General features: G+C 36.9%; 1 protein-coding gene across 2 annotated transcripts in view; it reads right to left on the bottom strand.

Annotated features, from left to right (window-relative positions):
- Nucleotides 1–17,208, bottom strand: part of SMAP1 (small ArfGAP 1) — a 91,520-nt gene that overhangs the window by 57,022 nt on the left and 17,290 nt on the right. For both annotated transcript variants that reach the window (XM_054280594.1, XM_054280592.1), the window contains exons 2-4: nt 7,424–7,557; nt 6,635–6,720; nt 3,662–3,737 (exon numbers count right to left, since the gene is read on the bottom strand). In XM_054280594.1, coding sequence (XP_054136569.1) covers nt 3,662–3,737; nt 6,635–6,720; nt 7,424–7,557 — 296 coding nt within the window. The remainder of the gene's footprint in view (nt 1–3,661; nt 3,738–6,634; nt 6,721–7,423; nt 7,558–17,208) is intronic.

A 17,208-nucleotide genomic window follows, 5' to 3' on the forward strand; every position in this document is an offset into this window, starting at 1 on the left:
CTCACTTATATTGACTGCAACCATTCCGAAAAAGTCAATCAAGTCATTTATTTAAGCATACAAGTTCAGATTCTTGGGGGAAAGTGTTTATGTAATTGCAAGCTGTGCTCTTTTAAGAGTGTTTCAGGAGACAAACTAAAGGAGCATAGGGAGTCTAATGAGAGTCCAAAGCAAAGATAAGGTTTAGCAGTCTTCAGGACTAAGGTGGTTACAGATGAAACTGTTCTGCATGCTTTACCCTTTAGTTCTAGGATTGCTGGGTACAAAAAAAACCCTATGACGAATATAAAAGGTTTTGCAGGTGCTGCAAAGTGATGATCACGTACAATTCCGAAGTGGAACGGCATTCCCAGTTTCACGTCTGTACTACCTGAAGGGTAGTTTTATCACCCAAAATCACCTCCTCCAGTTGACCAATGGCAACTGTCTGTTGCTAACTGCAGAAGCCATGCAAGCTCCCACTTACATTTCAGAAGCTTTCAAGAATAAATGAAGCCAAAAAGTACAGCACATTGCACAGGAAACTGTTCTTGTTACTGTACCTTGAATGCACCACTTATAAAGACGCCCTAATTGTTCCACTGCTATTTGAAGTTGCATTTATTAGATTCTATGCTATACATCGTTCATAGCTTATGTATGCCTAAAAATCGAGAATGAGGTCTAGGAAAAATTGATTCCAGGACAACAGTATTATGCTGAAGATATTTAAAATACATTTAACTTGCCAACAGCTACTGCTGCTCCTAAGCTGGTTGTTCAAAGAACAAAACCAGTTCTTTCCAATAAACAATACCGCATGCCATGTGTTATTCACAGGACAAACATACATACATTGTTTCAGGGTATTAGCCTCTGGGGTCTTTTTGTAAATTAGCCACAAGCCTGCACTGGGTCTAAGCAAGAAAATGAGAGTAACTATTTACTGATAACCCACTTACAACAGCTGAGAAAATTATCCCACACATGTAGTCCTGAACAGTGATACAGAACAAGCTTCTCACATTTTTCCAAAAATGCCGCATCAGAAAACTCTGAGATAATATGCATTTTAGTAGATTTAAAAGATTTTAAAGTCCAGTTGCTTTCAGTCAGCATTAGATTATTCTAATGTATATTTGATTTCTATTTAAATGCCCTATTCTATTTTAAATGTAACTAGCCAATAAAATCACAGATGCCTTTTTTGCCCATAGTTTTATCCTTCATCACTTTTTAGTGAACCATGAAAAAATTTCATATTTGCATATTTTTAGTCTGCATGGCACTACTGGCCTCTGCACTAGCTAATTTTGTTACTATACTGCGCAACTCTAAAAATCAAACTTAGTAATACAACGGTCTTGTCATAGAACAAAAGATCTTCTATACTTAAGAATAATAAAAGAGAAGATTTTTTGCAAAAAAAGACATTTGTAACTCATTGTAACAAATGAATCCTGTCAGTCAACAACTGAACCTTGATATATACTCCTGGGCTTCAACACACGGAATACACTGACAGAGATGTACTGGTAGACAAACTCAAAAAGCTTATGAACCCACCAAAATCACACTAAGAGAAATATTGTACTGCATCTTTTAAAATAATCTTTTAAAATTCAAAACAACATTTATGCTATGGGAAGCTTTTTCCATGAACAACTTGCAACATAGATAGAATCTGGGGAAGTCCCTTAAGTTTTCATATGACACCTCAGTGAAAGTACCACATTAAAGAAAGTTACCCTTAGGCATTGCAACCCTCTTTCTGCACTTCTATATATCTGCTTATACCTAGAAGGGATTCATTTTAAGAAAAGACAATGTATGCATGCATATCTAACTTAAATTATTCCTAATCCAAGGCAAAGGCATTTCCATTACAAAGATGGTAACAAAAAGTGTGCTAAAAAGCTCATGTGTCCCACCAATACTAATTTTGATTAAAAATATGGTACAAGATGCTCTCTGCAAATGTAAGTACAGTGAAGAAATTTTCCAGAAGAACAGAAATGCAGAGTACCAGACAGTACAGACAGGCAGAATAGAGGCTCAACTTCACTTTTTCTTCTTCTTCTTCTTCTTCTTCGTCAGGCCCAGACCCAGCAGAAAGACCATCACTGGACACCAGCTGCAGCACTACAGGCACACGTGAGCTGGGCAGGGCCAGGCAGGATAACCCAGCACAAGCATCAGACAACGACTGCAGGTGCTGCCCTTGTGCAGCTCATTTACTGTTGTGTACTTTAGGATCTGCCACAACTGTGACTACAGATTGTCCACCTCAAACCTGATGCCTTGTGGTCTTCAAGAAACACAGGTGACTCTGAATGTGTATGACCCATCTATTGCTAAAATATTGTATGATCAGATTTTGTTCCCAGAAAGATTACAGCATTTACACTAGTCAAGGAAAGAAAAGACCAACTAGGAAAAAAGAACTCAGCAGTAACACATATGTATCTCTTCAGCTTGTCTGGATTCTATCCTTGCTGCTATGGCAGGTAAGTGATTCATCTTACTCTGCAATATGATAAAGCTAATTACTCCTTCAAACATATTAAGGCAGGAGTGAACTGCTACATTAGCCACCAAGGTTCTCCATTTAGAAAGATGTTGAGTGTCTTAAAAACTTTTTAAGGAAGTATAATTTTAAACTCTTCCTCCTACTTTATATTTTGGAATAAAAGTAAAGAAGGGCAACCGATTTGTAGTTCAAACCACAATTGCACCTTACATCTTAAGAGAAGCAATTTTCCCCCATTTCAACAGTACTTACTGAAACACTCTTTTCTACTTCCCAGGTTTGGTTTTTTACCCTTCTAAAATGAAACCATCATTCAAAGATCCATTTTTTCAAATGGGAAATGCAGCATAAACTCTTATGCTTTAAACCTACACTTGCACTTGTCCCTGTAAAAGTTTACTGCCTATTAAGGCAGAGTAGTAAAGCTACGTGTTAGGCCATGCTTAAATAAAGCAGGTACATAGCTGTGTATGTTTACGCATAAATACAATTATATAATGAAAAATGTATGAACTAGATGATGTATCCCAGAAACAGATGTATCAAAAAACAAAGAAAGAAACCTAAGAAGACTGTGAACTTCTGTAAAGGTGCAAATTCTCCAAACTCCTTTGCCAGAGAAGCACTCCCCAACTTACAGTAGTGAACACACAGCTACAGGATTTAACAGCAGGTTCATCATACTGCCTGTGTGTGCACTACAGTGCACCTCACCACAAGCAACAGCCTGGAATTCAGCAGAAGAAGGGCTCAAAACACCCTAGGATTTCTCATCAAGGTTTACAGAGAATGAGGGAAGACCATGTCACCATAAATAGTAATCCTATCTTACCCCTGTAACATGGAAAAAGATAAATAAAAAAGATTCAAATAGTACTTGTTAAAGAAATACCCATGAGTGAAAACTATAAAATAAAGGATCATAAAACCTGTTGGGTCATAATGCATTGCTAATATAAATGTAATAGACAACAGAGGTAAAATTTATGGAACCCAGGAACAGTCTTCAAAATATAGAGAAAAGAGCACTTAGCTCTGAGTCAAAAGGTTTTCAAATGTAAAAGACATTTTAACATGCATAATGTTCACTACATTTCTCTTACATAGCTTTCAAAAACAAAGTGACAATTCTTGGTTAAAGTGTTTACTTACATTGAAGGCATTAATTGCATTTTTATCATAATACTTCTTCTTTTCATACTTATCCCTGATGAAAAATTCCACAGCTCTGGAAGTAGCTAGTTTAAGGAAAATATGCATTCATATAAATAGTAACATCAAAGTCAGCTTCTTTGTACTACACAAAATTAATCAGTTTAATCTCTGAAGAAAATAATATAAGAAACAGAGTAAAAGTAACTCAGTGTTTCACAATTAGGACATTTTCACCTGGTATTTATTTTATTATACATGGCTGTAGGACTGAAAAAACTTGAACAATGGTACTCATATTTGGTAAATAATTATAGTTTACCATCTTAACTTGGGGAAAAATACATTCTCTTTATAAAAGAGGTGAAATGTATGTACCTGTTCTGTGATTTGCATGTTATACCATTTATCAAATGCTGATCATAAACACTTCTCTGAGATGACCAAGTCCTCCATGAGAGTCTCCTGTTAAAACAAACATTGCTGTGGAAGGGGAAAAAAAGCCAAAAAAACTAATGACAAAAAGATATTGAAGCAAAGATGGAAACAGCAGCAAGCATCTTGCTGCAGAAAACCAGAACTGACAACTCAGTAGCTCAAATGCAAAAAAGACAGGCAGTTGTTTTCCTCAATTACACTTTCAGCTTCATAAAGCAGCTCATCCAAAGCAATGTGAATACTTTACATTTAGTAAAGCTGACTCTCTAGGATCTGAAGAATAAATTTTAACTACTTTGTCCAGCAACGTGATTATCCATTCAAAAACTGATATTGCAACTGTGGAAGCTCAGACTCATTGCCTCAAACTTCCAAAGCATTTTTCCTCAGTTGATGGAAAGATACTCTTAGCTCCACATACTGTGTCCTAAGATTAACACTGAATTCAGAGCACTCAGTCCCTTCATTCTGTGCATCAAATTATATTTTCAAAAATCATAGTTTCAAACAGTATGCAAATGTCACCTGAAGACAGTTTCATAAAAGTTACAAAAATCAAAACACTGCTTTCTACCTCTTTCCAAATATATATAAATTGCAAAGGGCATCCTGAGCACTTTGAAGGTACAGCTGTCTTAGTACTAATAATGTGAAAAAATTATTTATTGTTGCTGGAAAAAACATCTTTCAACAGTAAAAAGCTTTCATTAAAAAAAAAAAAAATCACAATGATCCCAAAAGGTAGTTCCTACACAACAGCATCCCTGTCAAGTACCAGGGAAGGAAAAAAAATGCTTAGAAAGGTCACTTGTGATTAAGAAGCAGAAATGAGGAGGGATCTTTAGTAGGAAATTTTGAGCAGATCTCACAAACACATTCCTCCTGTGTCTCCACTTTACTACCTTAAAACTAGAAGTATATTATAGTGCTATGGGAAGTTAAACACTAATATAGATGAACATATACAAAACTGATCATTACATGCAAAATAGTTTCAACATTTATCCAAAAGAATGTTCAGAATATTCACAAGCAGAACACTGATGACATACTAAGCATCACTACTATTTTGTAGTGATACAATGGGCAAATAAAAAAAGCAAAAAACATCCATAACACAACAGCTTGTCATGAATGCCAAGTAGGTAAGTAGCTGCCAAAGTTATGCAAAAATTGGGAAATAAATCAGAAATTGTTGCAATCACCTCTTATGACAATACAGTGTTAATAAAGAAAACACAGGCAATGAAATATACTCAGTTGACTAAGTCCACCAGTTAGTCCACAACTATTCAAAAGGGTATGTAATTAATTCAAGGCATAGAGTGTGAAAAAAAGAACTATTTTGAAAGTCTAAAAATTAGACTTTTGGTCTGATCTGACAAGAAAAGCTTAAAGCATTATTTCTTTTCCTGCAGTAGCACCAGTGAATTTCAGTTAGTTGCAGCAAAAAAAAAAATATCCTCAAGTTCCATTTTTGAGTAAGTTTTAGTCAAAATATTTCAATCATATGACTAAAATAAAGTTACAGAATATTACAGCTGGAATACTATGGTGGTATCTGATTCTTTTCTTATGAGGATGTATGTTTAATGAAAAAGCTTCTAGAATTTGAAAAAAATATCTGTTTTGCTCAAGTGCATTTTTTAACAAATCTAACTCTTCCAAAGAGAAAAAAATCTTCTATTATATCAAGTCTAGTATCTAATAAACAGAAGAACCAGAATCATCTTTGTATATAGCAAATTAAGATCAAGTTACAACTAAGTCTGTTTATCAGCTCCTGTAGCTGGGGAAAGACTCAGCTCACTTAAGAGTAGATGTTTAGGATCTCATTATAATTAAAGAGTTACAATAAGATCAGGTGAAGCAAATCCTACCTATGGAGTAACTTCACTAAATCAAGAAAAAACCCCAGACCTAAATTAATGCCATTATATATTATCCTAGTGATTCAGTAAAGGTATTTAATGAGAAAAGTTATTTATTACCAGCAGGCTGCTTTTCTTCCAACCCTTCCTGTCCAGGTACACAGTGACAACCACACACAAACACAACTGGTGGCCCTGAGAGAGCTTGGGTTTATTTACGAATTTCCATGCTAGTCACCTAGAGAGAAATCCATGCTTCACTGGACTAAGATGCAATGGCTTATTTTAGTGAACCATTCAGCTCATTATTTCCTGATCAAATGCTTCTAAACTTCAGATGGCAGTTACTCAAGACAAAGAAAATATTCCAGAGCTCTCCAGTATCACTCTTAACTTCCTACATACAGGGAATTTATGAAGTCACCTCCTCTGAAAGCAAAAATAAATGGTGCTTGCCAAATCTCATTACCAAGTAGATTTGCTATGACTGAAGTAATTTAAATATTTTCTGAACTGTTCTCAACTTCCACTGTCATTTCTTATACAACAATATCAATGAAATAAATAACATAAGCTGACAAATGTAGCAGTTCCTTGAAACAGTAATAACATCTCAATTGCATTAGAAGTCATTTCAATGTGAAAGCCCAAACAAAAAGGATACTGATCTGTTTGAGGTCTTCGGAAGTTTTCTGGCAGATTAGCTTCATAGAGTAGTCTTGCTTTAGTATTTCCCATTTCCTGCATGCACTAGGGAAAAGTGGCAGAAAACAGTTATTTCTTGTCTGTCAATAGTTTAAACTCTGAAACAGTCAGAATGCTACTGTGGAGTGCTTAAATGCCATCCCAAGTTTTTGACTTGGAGAGCTCCCTGTTGCCATAGGTCTTGGGAGATACCAGCACGGCACAGGAGGGCTGCCTGCTCAGCCTCGATGGACAAAGCTAGCAACACTGATCCTGTCTGCAGTGTAAACCAGCCCACCCAGGGAAAGACAAGCTTTGATCTTTCAGGATGGCTCTTCAGACCAGGAAGACAAAGAGTAAGAAAATTTGCCTGATGGCAGGAAGAGGCTTCAGACTGGAGCATACCTGGAAGACTCAGTGCTCGATACACCAAAAGAACACAACCACACATCACACAGATATGTGAGTGCTACTGTCCTGATACATCCTAAAAAGGCTTACAACACTTTTTCTACAGATACAACCAAGAAGTAGCTTTCAGAGTCCCTGGGGTAAGGTAGAACACCTCTAAAATGATACAGAAATTAGAGGCAAACCAACTTCTGAAGTGAGTTTTATGAACTTAGGCTCACTACAGTAGAAGTATGACACATGCAAAAGCTAATAGGATTGTAAAACATGTAAGCAGGGCATCATGATAAATGCAAATCCTTTCAGAAGTACTCCTGACATACCTTCCAAACTGGAAACCTATTTGAAGATATTCTACCTGTATTTGCTCTGGTGTCCATTGATCCAAGTTGACAGACTTGACCCTTGATATATGAACCCCAAGATTTCGATGTATTCCAGCACATCTGATGCAGATAAAAACACCAGTGTTCCAGGAAGCCCATCTTGGTCCTAAAAGGAATGAGGAAATAAATTATTTTCAAAATTTCATATACTGTGAGGATTTTCTCTGGCATAACTCTGTATCGACAACACGAATGAACAGGCTTGAATAAAGGCTCACCTCTGCCTCTCTAGAATATCTATCACTTTTAACAATTTCCAGTGCTAACAATTTTATTCACAGATTTCTACTTCTAAATAATATCACAAAACATTAACCAGTCAGATTTATCTAGAAAATGCATGTTGTGTCCACCTCCTCACCTCCAAAACAATACAAACACAGTTTATAGAGTTCGCTTACTAGCAATAAGATTTTCGCTTGCATCTTGAATAATCTTTATGGCTATGCCTTAGATGAAGCATCAACACAAGAAGTAGAAGTTGTTACTTTTTTCCATTTAAAAGGTTCTTAAGACATGCATCACTACTTTACTACATTAATATAAGATAACTGAAATTAACTCCAGGGCAATCTTATATTAATGCAACGAATACCTCATATAGCATAGGCTCTACCACAGTAGCATGCAAGCTCTTAGGAAATGCTTATACAGAGATTTGCAAAACCAGCTGATAAAAAAATCCACCTAAGAATGGTGGAAAACTGATTATGTTCAGTATCCTTGATTTCTAAACTACCATTCACAGCCAAATGGATTTTCCAACAGAATGAGGCTGATTTACTAACCACCATTGTTTCTCAACTGTGCTGGCATTTTGAGACAGTTAAAGTATGCTGGCCTGAATTATCACATTGACACTTAGGATTGTTCCCTTGAAACTAGTATTCACTCTCTAATTAAACACATTTATATAATTTTATTCCAGCTCTGTACATCACCACTGTTAAAAGTACTACTCTGAAGTCCATCTAGTTCTGAGCTCTAAGAAGTTAAAAGATTAAATAATTACCATCAAAACCAAGAAGGTATATTGAAGAGCTGCAAAACATTTCAAGCAGTTATTTTCTGCTTTTGTATGACAAATGTGCCCTTAGACCACTCCTGCAACTGCAGCTGTTTGCATTTCAATACCAATATATTGAATGAACACTTTCCTGGGACCTACAGAATAGCTTTCTGCTTCCCTCTCCTGATCTTTTGCTTAGGACTGTGTTGGTTTGAGCTGGCAAACACCCACAGAGCTGCTCATTCACTCTCCTCTCCTACAGGACAGGGGGAAAAGAGCAGGAAGGTGAGAAGGCTTGCAGACTGAGATAACAGTCTGCAAGTGAAGACTGCTTCACTTACAAGTGAAGCAAAAACCACAGACAAAAGTGGGGAAAGAGAGAAGCAAGGATTTCTTCATTACTTCCCATGGCCAGGGAGCTGACCAGCCACTTCCCAGAAAGCTGTGCTTCAGCACCCACAACTTGTTTTGGACACCACCATAACCAAATTGTCCTTTCTTCCTTTCCTTGAGCATTTGTTGCTTGAGCACTTTATCATATGGCATAGAATGATCAATTCCAGTCAGCAGACACCTCAGCTGCATGTCCTGCACACCCACTCAGCCTTTAAACTCTGGGGAACAGAACAGGAAATGAAAAGCTCTGGTAGTGTTTAAGCACTGCTCAAGCAATAGCCAAAACAAGGGAACGGGAGAAATCCTTTCAGTTAGACTCCATTCTTTAGAATGGGTATTTGAAAATACCAAGACACATTCACAGATCCCCACATTTGCTGCAAGAAGCATTAGTCTTACAAGCAGAAATACTAGCAATGTTTTGGGTAATCACCTAGCTTTGAATTTATCTTGCCCAATATCTCAAAAAGTCAGAGCACTTGATCTCCACTGCTTGACCTTTAAGACCATAATCATTAAAATGAGTGGCAGCCTTCAAGGTAAGTGCTACCATCATAAAATTAGATTTCAAGGGTCAAAAGATCTAGGAATTACTCATCCACCTAACACATTTTTTTCCATATGACAATTTTACAACTACTACTAGTCAGGTAAGACTGGTGAGACTGTTTGCAATGTGTCCTAAATACTACAACAACTAGCAAGCTATTGATCTGCCTTTTTATTTCCCCCTATAAAACGCTACAGACACAAAATACTCACACTTGGCAGATTTATATTATGGGAAGGCCTCCCTTAAAATTTATACCACTTTTAGTTTTAGTGCTCCAGGATAGAGTTTTGCAGGTCATTTGCCTCAAGCTATTAATCAAGTTTCAGCTAAAATAGAGCACCAGAAGAAACTTAATTAAAAAACCTTCATAGCCATTCCACCAAGATAGATCAAGTATCTCAGTTTATACAAAAGATTCATCTAGCCATGACAGTTTAGAAATAGGTAAGATAAAGTCTTGTGTACCCAACAGCTTCTCCAGTTTTCCCTTTGAAGTATAACCCATGTGTCTTCTGAAAGCTGGAGCCAGTTTTGATCAGGTTACTACGGGGACACAAGGGGCTTAACTGTAGTACCTGTGTACTGTCCAAGTTTCTAACCCTATAGGGTGTTTACACAACCACTATGAACTTTTTACCACAGATGAGTTTGTACAGCTACAGATCCCAGCTACTATCTAGGTACTGCCTCAGCTATGAGATCCCAGACAGGCAAATTCTACATTAATGAGACAAGAACAGGAGGACTTGACATGACTGAAGTCTAAATAGATTAAGAGAGAGATTATTAATTGTAGTTAAAATATTGAAACTTCATTAAGAAAATTTTGTTAACAAACACTGAAAGCTTTGTTAACAAAAAGTAATACAACTTTTGAAGTAGATGGCTTTCTCCTGGAAAAGAGCAGTTTTGTATTTTCCCAAAAGCTCCAATTTGATTAATTAGTACTTATTTATGAAATAAATTTTGGAAATCAAATATATTTAAGCAATGAAGGAACAAATTAAACAGTGGAATAACAGGCAAACCTGAGGCCAGACAAAAATATTCATGTGAAACCTCTGAATTTAATTCCGAGTAATGACAATATGCAATATTAAACACTTAAAATGAAAAATGTTTTCATTAATCCAAATCAATCATAACCACAGTTCAGCATTAGGCAAGAGAAATCAGAAAATATTTTCTCTGTGTTCATCATACCAACTATGCTTGACTTAACCAAACGGTCAACTAAAACCTAGGCTGCAAACCTTTCTGTGTGAAAAACGTTCAGAGTGCAAATAAACAATTTACAGTGCTGTCAATTCTGTATGAAGTCAGGATCCTTATTTCTGTACACAGTAAATATTTTCCACCAATATAAATATTTACAGGTTTCTTTTTGTTGAGTCCTTAAAGATACATTTGGTTTCCTTTAGAAAAATTTTCAAGAGTAACCTGGTTTAACTGCTGTACACATTTTTCCTTGCCATGGCTAGCCAATTAAAAAGATGGCTATATGGCTTCAGAAATGAAGACTGGACATCAAGAATCTTGGTGACTGCTATTTTATACTACTTAAAGCACCTTTACATGTCATTAGTAATGCTACTTTACCTACCTAGAGCTGCACTGTACACTGCAACTTCAGTCAGCCAATAGTAACGTGAAATACTAGTCACGTTTGATGTAAGTTTTAATAGAATTGTAATTTTCTTCTTCTGAAAGCCATTTGAATTTTTACTAGAAGTGCCAATGTACACTTCAGCAGCTTGCTCACCACTCCAATATAAAAATAAACTTAAAGTTACTTCTTCAGTCATCTAAGATATAGACAACTGCTTGAAAATATTTTCAGTCTCTTTCATCCTTTACTAAAGTTAATTTTAGGAAAAAAGCCATAGGACTGAAAATGACCAATATTTATACTAGACTATATACTAGAACACTGTGAAGTCCCTGGAACACTGCCCAGCTTAACAAAGGAATAAACTTCAGCAACCCAAAGACAGATTGCTGCTTCCAAGAGATGAATAAATTTTCTTTTTTCTTCATGTTAAACTTTCTTTGCCATATTTCTATACATCATTTACTGGTTAGACCTAAATTCCTATTTCAGTTCTTAGCCAGTGGCTGTGAAGGTGTGGGCTGTCTTCCAGAGAAATCATGACAAGATTCTGAATGCATTAGGTCACATACAATTCAAAGAATCCTTAAAATAACAAGGTTATTTTTTTAGGTGCACAAGGTTTATTGTGTGTATTTAGTCTTACTGACAACTGCAATTCAGTCGCCTTCATAAAAAGGAGTGATGAATTTTGACTGGAAATTTAAACACAGCACAAGTGCAAGTTTCTTGTAAGAGCTAAACAGAAATGTGGATTTGAGCCATCATATAGCTGCACAACAATTAATTTGGAGTCTTGGCTATTACATGTTAAATAAAAACACCAAGCAACATTTCCCGATACTGGGCTTGGCTGGGATGGAGTTAACTTGCTACACTGCAGCTCCTATGGAGATATGCTTTGGATTTGTGACCAGAACAGTCCTGGTAACTGTAATGCTTCGGCTACAGCTGGACAGTGCTTGCAGACTCAAGGATTGCTTTTCCATCCCTACCCAGCAGGCAGGGAGTGGGCAAGAGGCCAGGAGGGAAGAGTCAAGGACGTGAGACCCCAACTGACCAAAGGGACATGACAAATATGTATTAGAATTCAATCAGGGGCACAGAAACAGCACTAACTGTGACATATTTAAGGTATTTAAGGAGTCCTTTATTAGAGACCATCTGGGCCATAATAAATACTTAGCCATTAAGAAACAACGTAGCCTGTTATATCTTTAAGTTTTCAGACGTTTTAGGTAATTCATGAATTTAAGAAAAATCCTGGAGAGTTTACTTCTAGTTACAGTAGACTTCCATGCCAGTATAGTTATTGTATGGAACCAACATTATCCCTACTCACAGAAATATCTACAGCTATTAAAAAACTGTGAACATTTCAAAAACCAACTTCAGCTGTTTAAAATTTAAGCAATAAAGAGCTTGAAAGCAATTTACATAATTTTAGATAAAACTCTTCAGATAAGTTGATTTCAAGCCAATTTTTAAACTGCCAAAAAAGTTATCCAATCTCACATGCCATTCTTTCATTCTAAAGTGCACATCAAAGTGTGAATTTTGTGAAAAAGGCATCATTTTACATATTCTCTGGTGAGGCTGAAGCTTTTCTCTCAACATATTTCAAAATCTTTCCCACTTTTCCCTCACACTTTCCTTTTTTCAGGATCCAATTTTTGATGACAGATTTCTCCTCCATATTATTTAAACTGGATTCATATCGTGCACGTGCTTAAAAAAAGCCATATGTACGTTTGTGCACGTACTCCCAAATACCATTTTCTTCTCTGGTCCCATCAACTCACTCAGAAAGGACCATGTGTTCTGCTCCACTATTTTAGAATAAGCTGATTGAAGAAGCCACCATCAAAATTCACACATTGCTGACAAACTCTCCTAATGCATTTCTACACAATTCAACCATCCACTTATGAGTACAGCTGACAAACATCTTTGGGCAAGAATAACGCTGCATTTTCAAAGGAAATAAAACACAAAGTACATTAGTGTTCATATGTCCAAGATTTAAATTTTACTCCAACTGCTCAGGTTTTATTTTTCATAGCACATGCATAGTACTGCATCAGGTACAAAACAAGGCTTACGTGGCACAGTTCTTTTAAAATGCTGAGGAAAAAGTACTTTTATCAGCATTACAAAAAATGTGAACTAACACTACTGACAGTATACGAATCCAAGCAGTCAATACAGTGTGAAACATTGCTTTAGCTCTCCACTTGATTAGTTAAAAAAATCTTTTAACTGTTTTAAACATCTCAGTCAACACTCTGTCCTCTACTCAGCTTCCAACTGCAGTAGGAAATTAGCAAGAAATATTATACACTATCAGGCAAGACTGGCCCCGAGTAGGAGAACCTATCACACAAACATGCTAGGAAAAAAAAAAGGGGGGGGGGGGGGAAAGGAAAAAGGAAATTAAAAAAAAAAGCAAGCAGTGGAGACCAGAGCAAACTAAAAAGAGGCAAAAGAAAACGAGAGGTATTCGAACATGATGTAACTGGGAGACATCCACAAAAGAGCAAGAATAATTTCACTGGAGATTTGACTATGAAGTCGAATGATGATGCCTGCTTTCCTCATTACACCAATTCGGATTTTCCTTCCCTCCATCAGTCCCCCACGGTCTGTTCAGCTTTCTGCAACTGCAGTTAATACTGCAACACTCCTTTTGCTCAATACAGGTGCTGACCCCTCTCACCAAACATCTTAAGTTATAGAGAGAACAGAGAGGTCTGAATTGAGGTGAAAAAAGCAATCATGAAGCCCTTCAATTTTACACGTGTTGTTAAAGGGAAGGACAACCGTTTTACATCTTCACAAGTAATTCTGAATCCTTTACAATATGTGCGTAAAACCAGCTTACCAGGAAACCAATAAGTTTTGAGACAAAGTTTTAAATGAAAAAAGCTTGTCAAAACTAGTTTTAAATATGGTTTGTATGACAGAGGCACATAAACACAAAACTAGTTTTCACTTTACATTCTTACAGTTACCAGTTAGAAATTCTACAAGGAAGGAAGCCAAGAATTACACATAACAGAGTACTAACTTTGCATCTCTAATATTGTCTGTAGCAAATATCTTGGGACAACATCTTTAAAGACTTCTGACAGACTACAATTCCTTTTTTCTCTCAACAGCACCCTGCCTGTCCTTTGCCCATAAGTGCAGTGAAGTTACTTTAACTCTCATTTGTTTCCCCAAATCTGGCTGCTGTTTGACAGACTTGATTTCCCAAAGAACTGGCTCCATCTTGTGGAACAGAGAATTAACTACAAGAAAATGTTCACACCTGACTCATCCCGAGTGCTTGTTCGTTCCCAAAAACTATCACTTTTAGCCAAAGAAAGCCTCAGTTTTTGCATCAATCCAAGCATACCCATGCAGTGCTCTGTCTCTTTGCATTACTCCCACACCCAATTCATACTGCTCAAGTGTTCTGCTACTCGAGATTTCAATTAAGTTAGGAAAGAATATATTTAGAAAATATCTAACTTCTCCAAGCTGAGATACAAATAAAGATTGTGAACAGGAGACAAGCACCCTTTCATAGCAGGTAGAGAGAAAAGAAGGAAAACAAGTAAGCAGCAGTTGTATTTTATGTAATTCAATTCAATACAAGAAGATCAGAGTCAACACAAAACAGTCCCTTCTCCAGTGGCTACTCAGGGAAGAATAAAAGAACAATGCAGAACTTACAAAGATTTCTCCAAGTTCCTCTGTTCAAAATATGACACATTAGAGACAGCTATTAAATCAAAATAATACTGAAATGCTCCAAACAAATAATTTACTATCATGCTTTTTCAGTCTAATCCTGTTAGATGGTTCAAAGAGATGGTTGAAAGACCACCTCTTACTAATTTCATTGGCAGTTGCTTAGTTTCTCATACAAAAGGGAGATCCACTATTCCCATTTCTGATTGACAGACTCCTGGGCTCGATGGGGTGGGGGATTGAAACAAATCCTTCAAGAAAACAGCACCCACCTACCCCCAAGACAAAAAGCTAAATTGCAATGTTGATGTCCACAGAAAGAGACTTTGTGAATTAAGCAAACCTTTGAAAGAACAAAAGATCTTGCATAAAGATCTTGAAGTAAAGGAAATCATGTAAGAACCATAGTATAAGAATCTTTATTCTACGAAATATTCTTCAAGGCCCTTGAACCTTAAGTCTTTTGAGACTACTGATAAAGCACTATTTACTCATCACCTGATCCACTGAATTAGTTTCTGATTAAACAGAACAAATAGCCTGAAGCATGTTCTCACGTCACATCTACTCCAACATTAACCATAACTTCCTTTACAGCAGAAGAGGCTTCCTTGCTTTATTTCCATGCCCACGACTAAGAAAACTACACAAGCTCAGTCTTTATGTGCTTTTAAGGTGTCAAAGTATGCAGCAAAATACTTTTTTACATAAACAAAGGCAACAAAGGGCATAAATGGTAGTTGTTAGCAGTCTCTCACAGCTGGTGCAGTACACCTGTGTTCAGAGAGTCAAGACCAGAATTTGAGAACTTAAAATTTACCACATTTAGAAAAGCGTGACAGGAGCTTAAACAATAACTGTTTGTAACAGGCTGTTTTCATATTTTAAATAAAATCAAACTCAACAGCATGAAATTGCTCTGAAGGCAGACAACTCAAGTACACTGTTCCAGAGCCCAGGTGAATAGCAGCTAGATTCATGTGGTTCAAGGTACACTGCAGGAACAGTGGGAAGACAAGCCTTAGAATCATTACTTAGCTATTTTTAGCCAGTGTCTCGTAGGTAGTAGAGTTTCATAGACAGAATTCCTCCAAGTCTGTCTTTTGGTTTGGATAACCATTTTTCGTGAAAGCCATCAAAAAAACCCATTAAGTGCAGATCTATTCATAACTCCAAATAGGCTCTGTAGAAGTATAATGAATGAAACTCTTCCCCTGCACAACTCTGTCCCACCTCTGTAAGTCAGAGAAATACATATCAGTTTCAATTATTCCTTCAGCTCACTTATTCGCTTGCTTCTGTAGCATCAAAAATTGCTAAAAGCATTTCAAAGAAATGTCAAGGGTTGTATCAAGCCTCATCTAGAAAAGAAATACAGTGACATGAATGTTCCTTCAATTCTATGTTTAAGTCACAAAATCAAGTGGCTGGCTTCATAACAACTTTAATTCTGGAATGCATCCAAGCATCCAAGTAATTTCAAACAGCAAAAGCTTTACTTCCACTAAGTGTGGAATATGCAAGTGCAGTTTGTAAAGCAGAGGACTGGTTGGTTACATTAGCTATTGGCGATACACAGGTAATGTCAGTTTAGTCTTGAAATGAACAGGTCTTTTTCTTGTCTAACAGCCCTTTGGCACAAGCAATCTAGTAAGATGACAAAATGAAAGAATTTTGTTTTGCCTTATTAACAAATTCCTTTTCCAAAATAAAGTCATTTTATCAAATATTAGTTGATAATAGGACATAAAAGTTAAGTTGTGAAATAAAACACAATATTTAGTGTTCGCCGTAAAGTTATACACACAAACACACAGTTGATTCCTCCTCGTGTAAATTAGAAAAAAAAGGAGATTATGATTTTTATGGGAATTGCTCCCCCAAGACCTCATTTATCTTAGAAATAAGATGACAGGATTTAGAAAGAACATCTACCTCATTGAAACACTTATTTTAAATGAAAATATCAACATAACTGAGTGCTCTGCAATGAAACTTCCTTTAAAACCATCTTCCAGAGCTCGCATTCCTGGCTTGGAAGTACTTCACACCTCGGCTTTCACCCATCCCCACACAAGCCAGGTAAGCAGAATCATAATCAGCTTCTGAACTGTCAACAGAGCAGCTCCTGACCTTGGCTGGCAACCACGCCTGGACAGCCTGAGCCCGTGTTGGTGACTGTACAGGAGAACACATGCACAGGACACAGCCACAGCACTCCTACCAGCCTGCTGGCTGCTACAGCACCCTTTGGAAAGTAAAGTCAGTGCCCCAAGTACCAGAGATGGCAGGGGTGCCAAGCCTGGTACATTCAATAACCTAACAGCCTCAGAAATAAAATTTCCATGTGGCTAAGGGGTAGCACTCCAATTTTATCCTGCCTGCTCACTCGTGAAGAGAAAGACTGCTTGTGTCAGAGTTCAGGCTGCAAGAATAAGGTGTGCAAGCTGTCATT

Source organism: Melozone crissalis, unplaced genomic scaffold (genome assembly GCF_028551555.1).
Source record: "Melozone crissalis strain CALT ecotype California unplaced genomic scaffold, PUWL_Pcris_2 ptg000027l_1, whole genome shotgun sequence".
Lineage (NCBI taxonomy): Eukaryota > Metazoa > Chordata > Aves > Passeriformes > Passerellidae > Melozone > Melozone crissalis.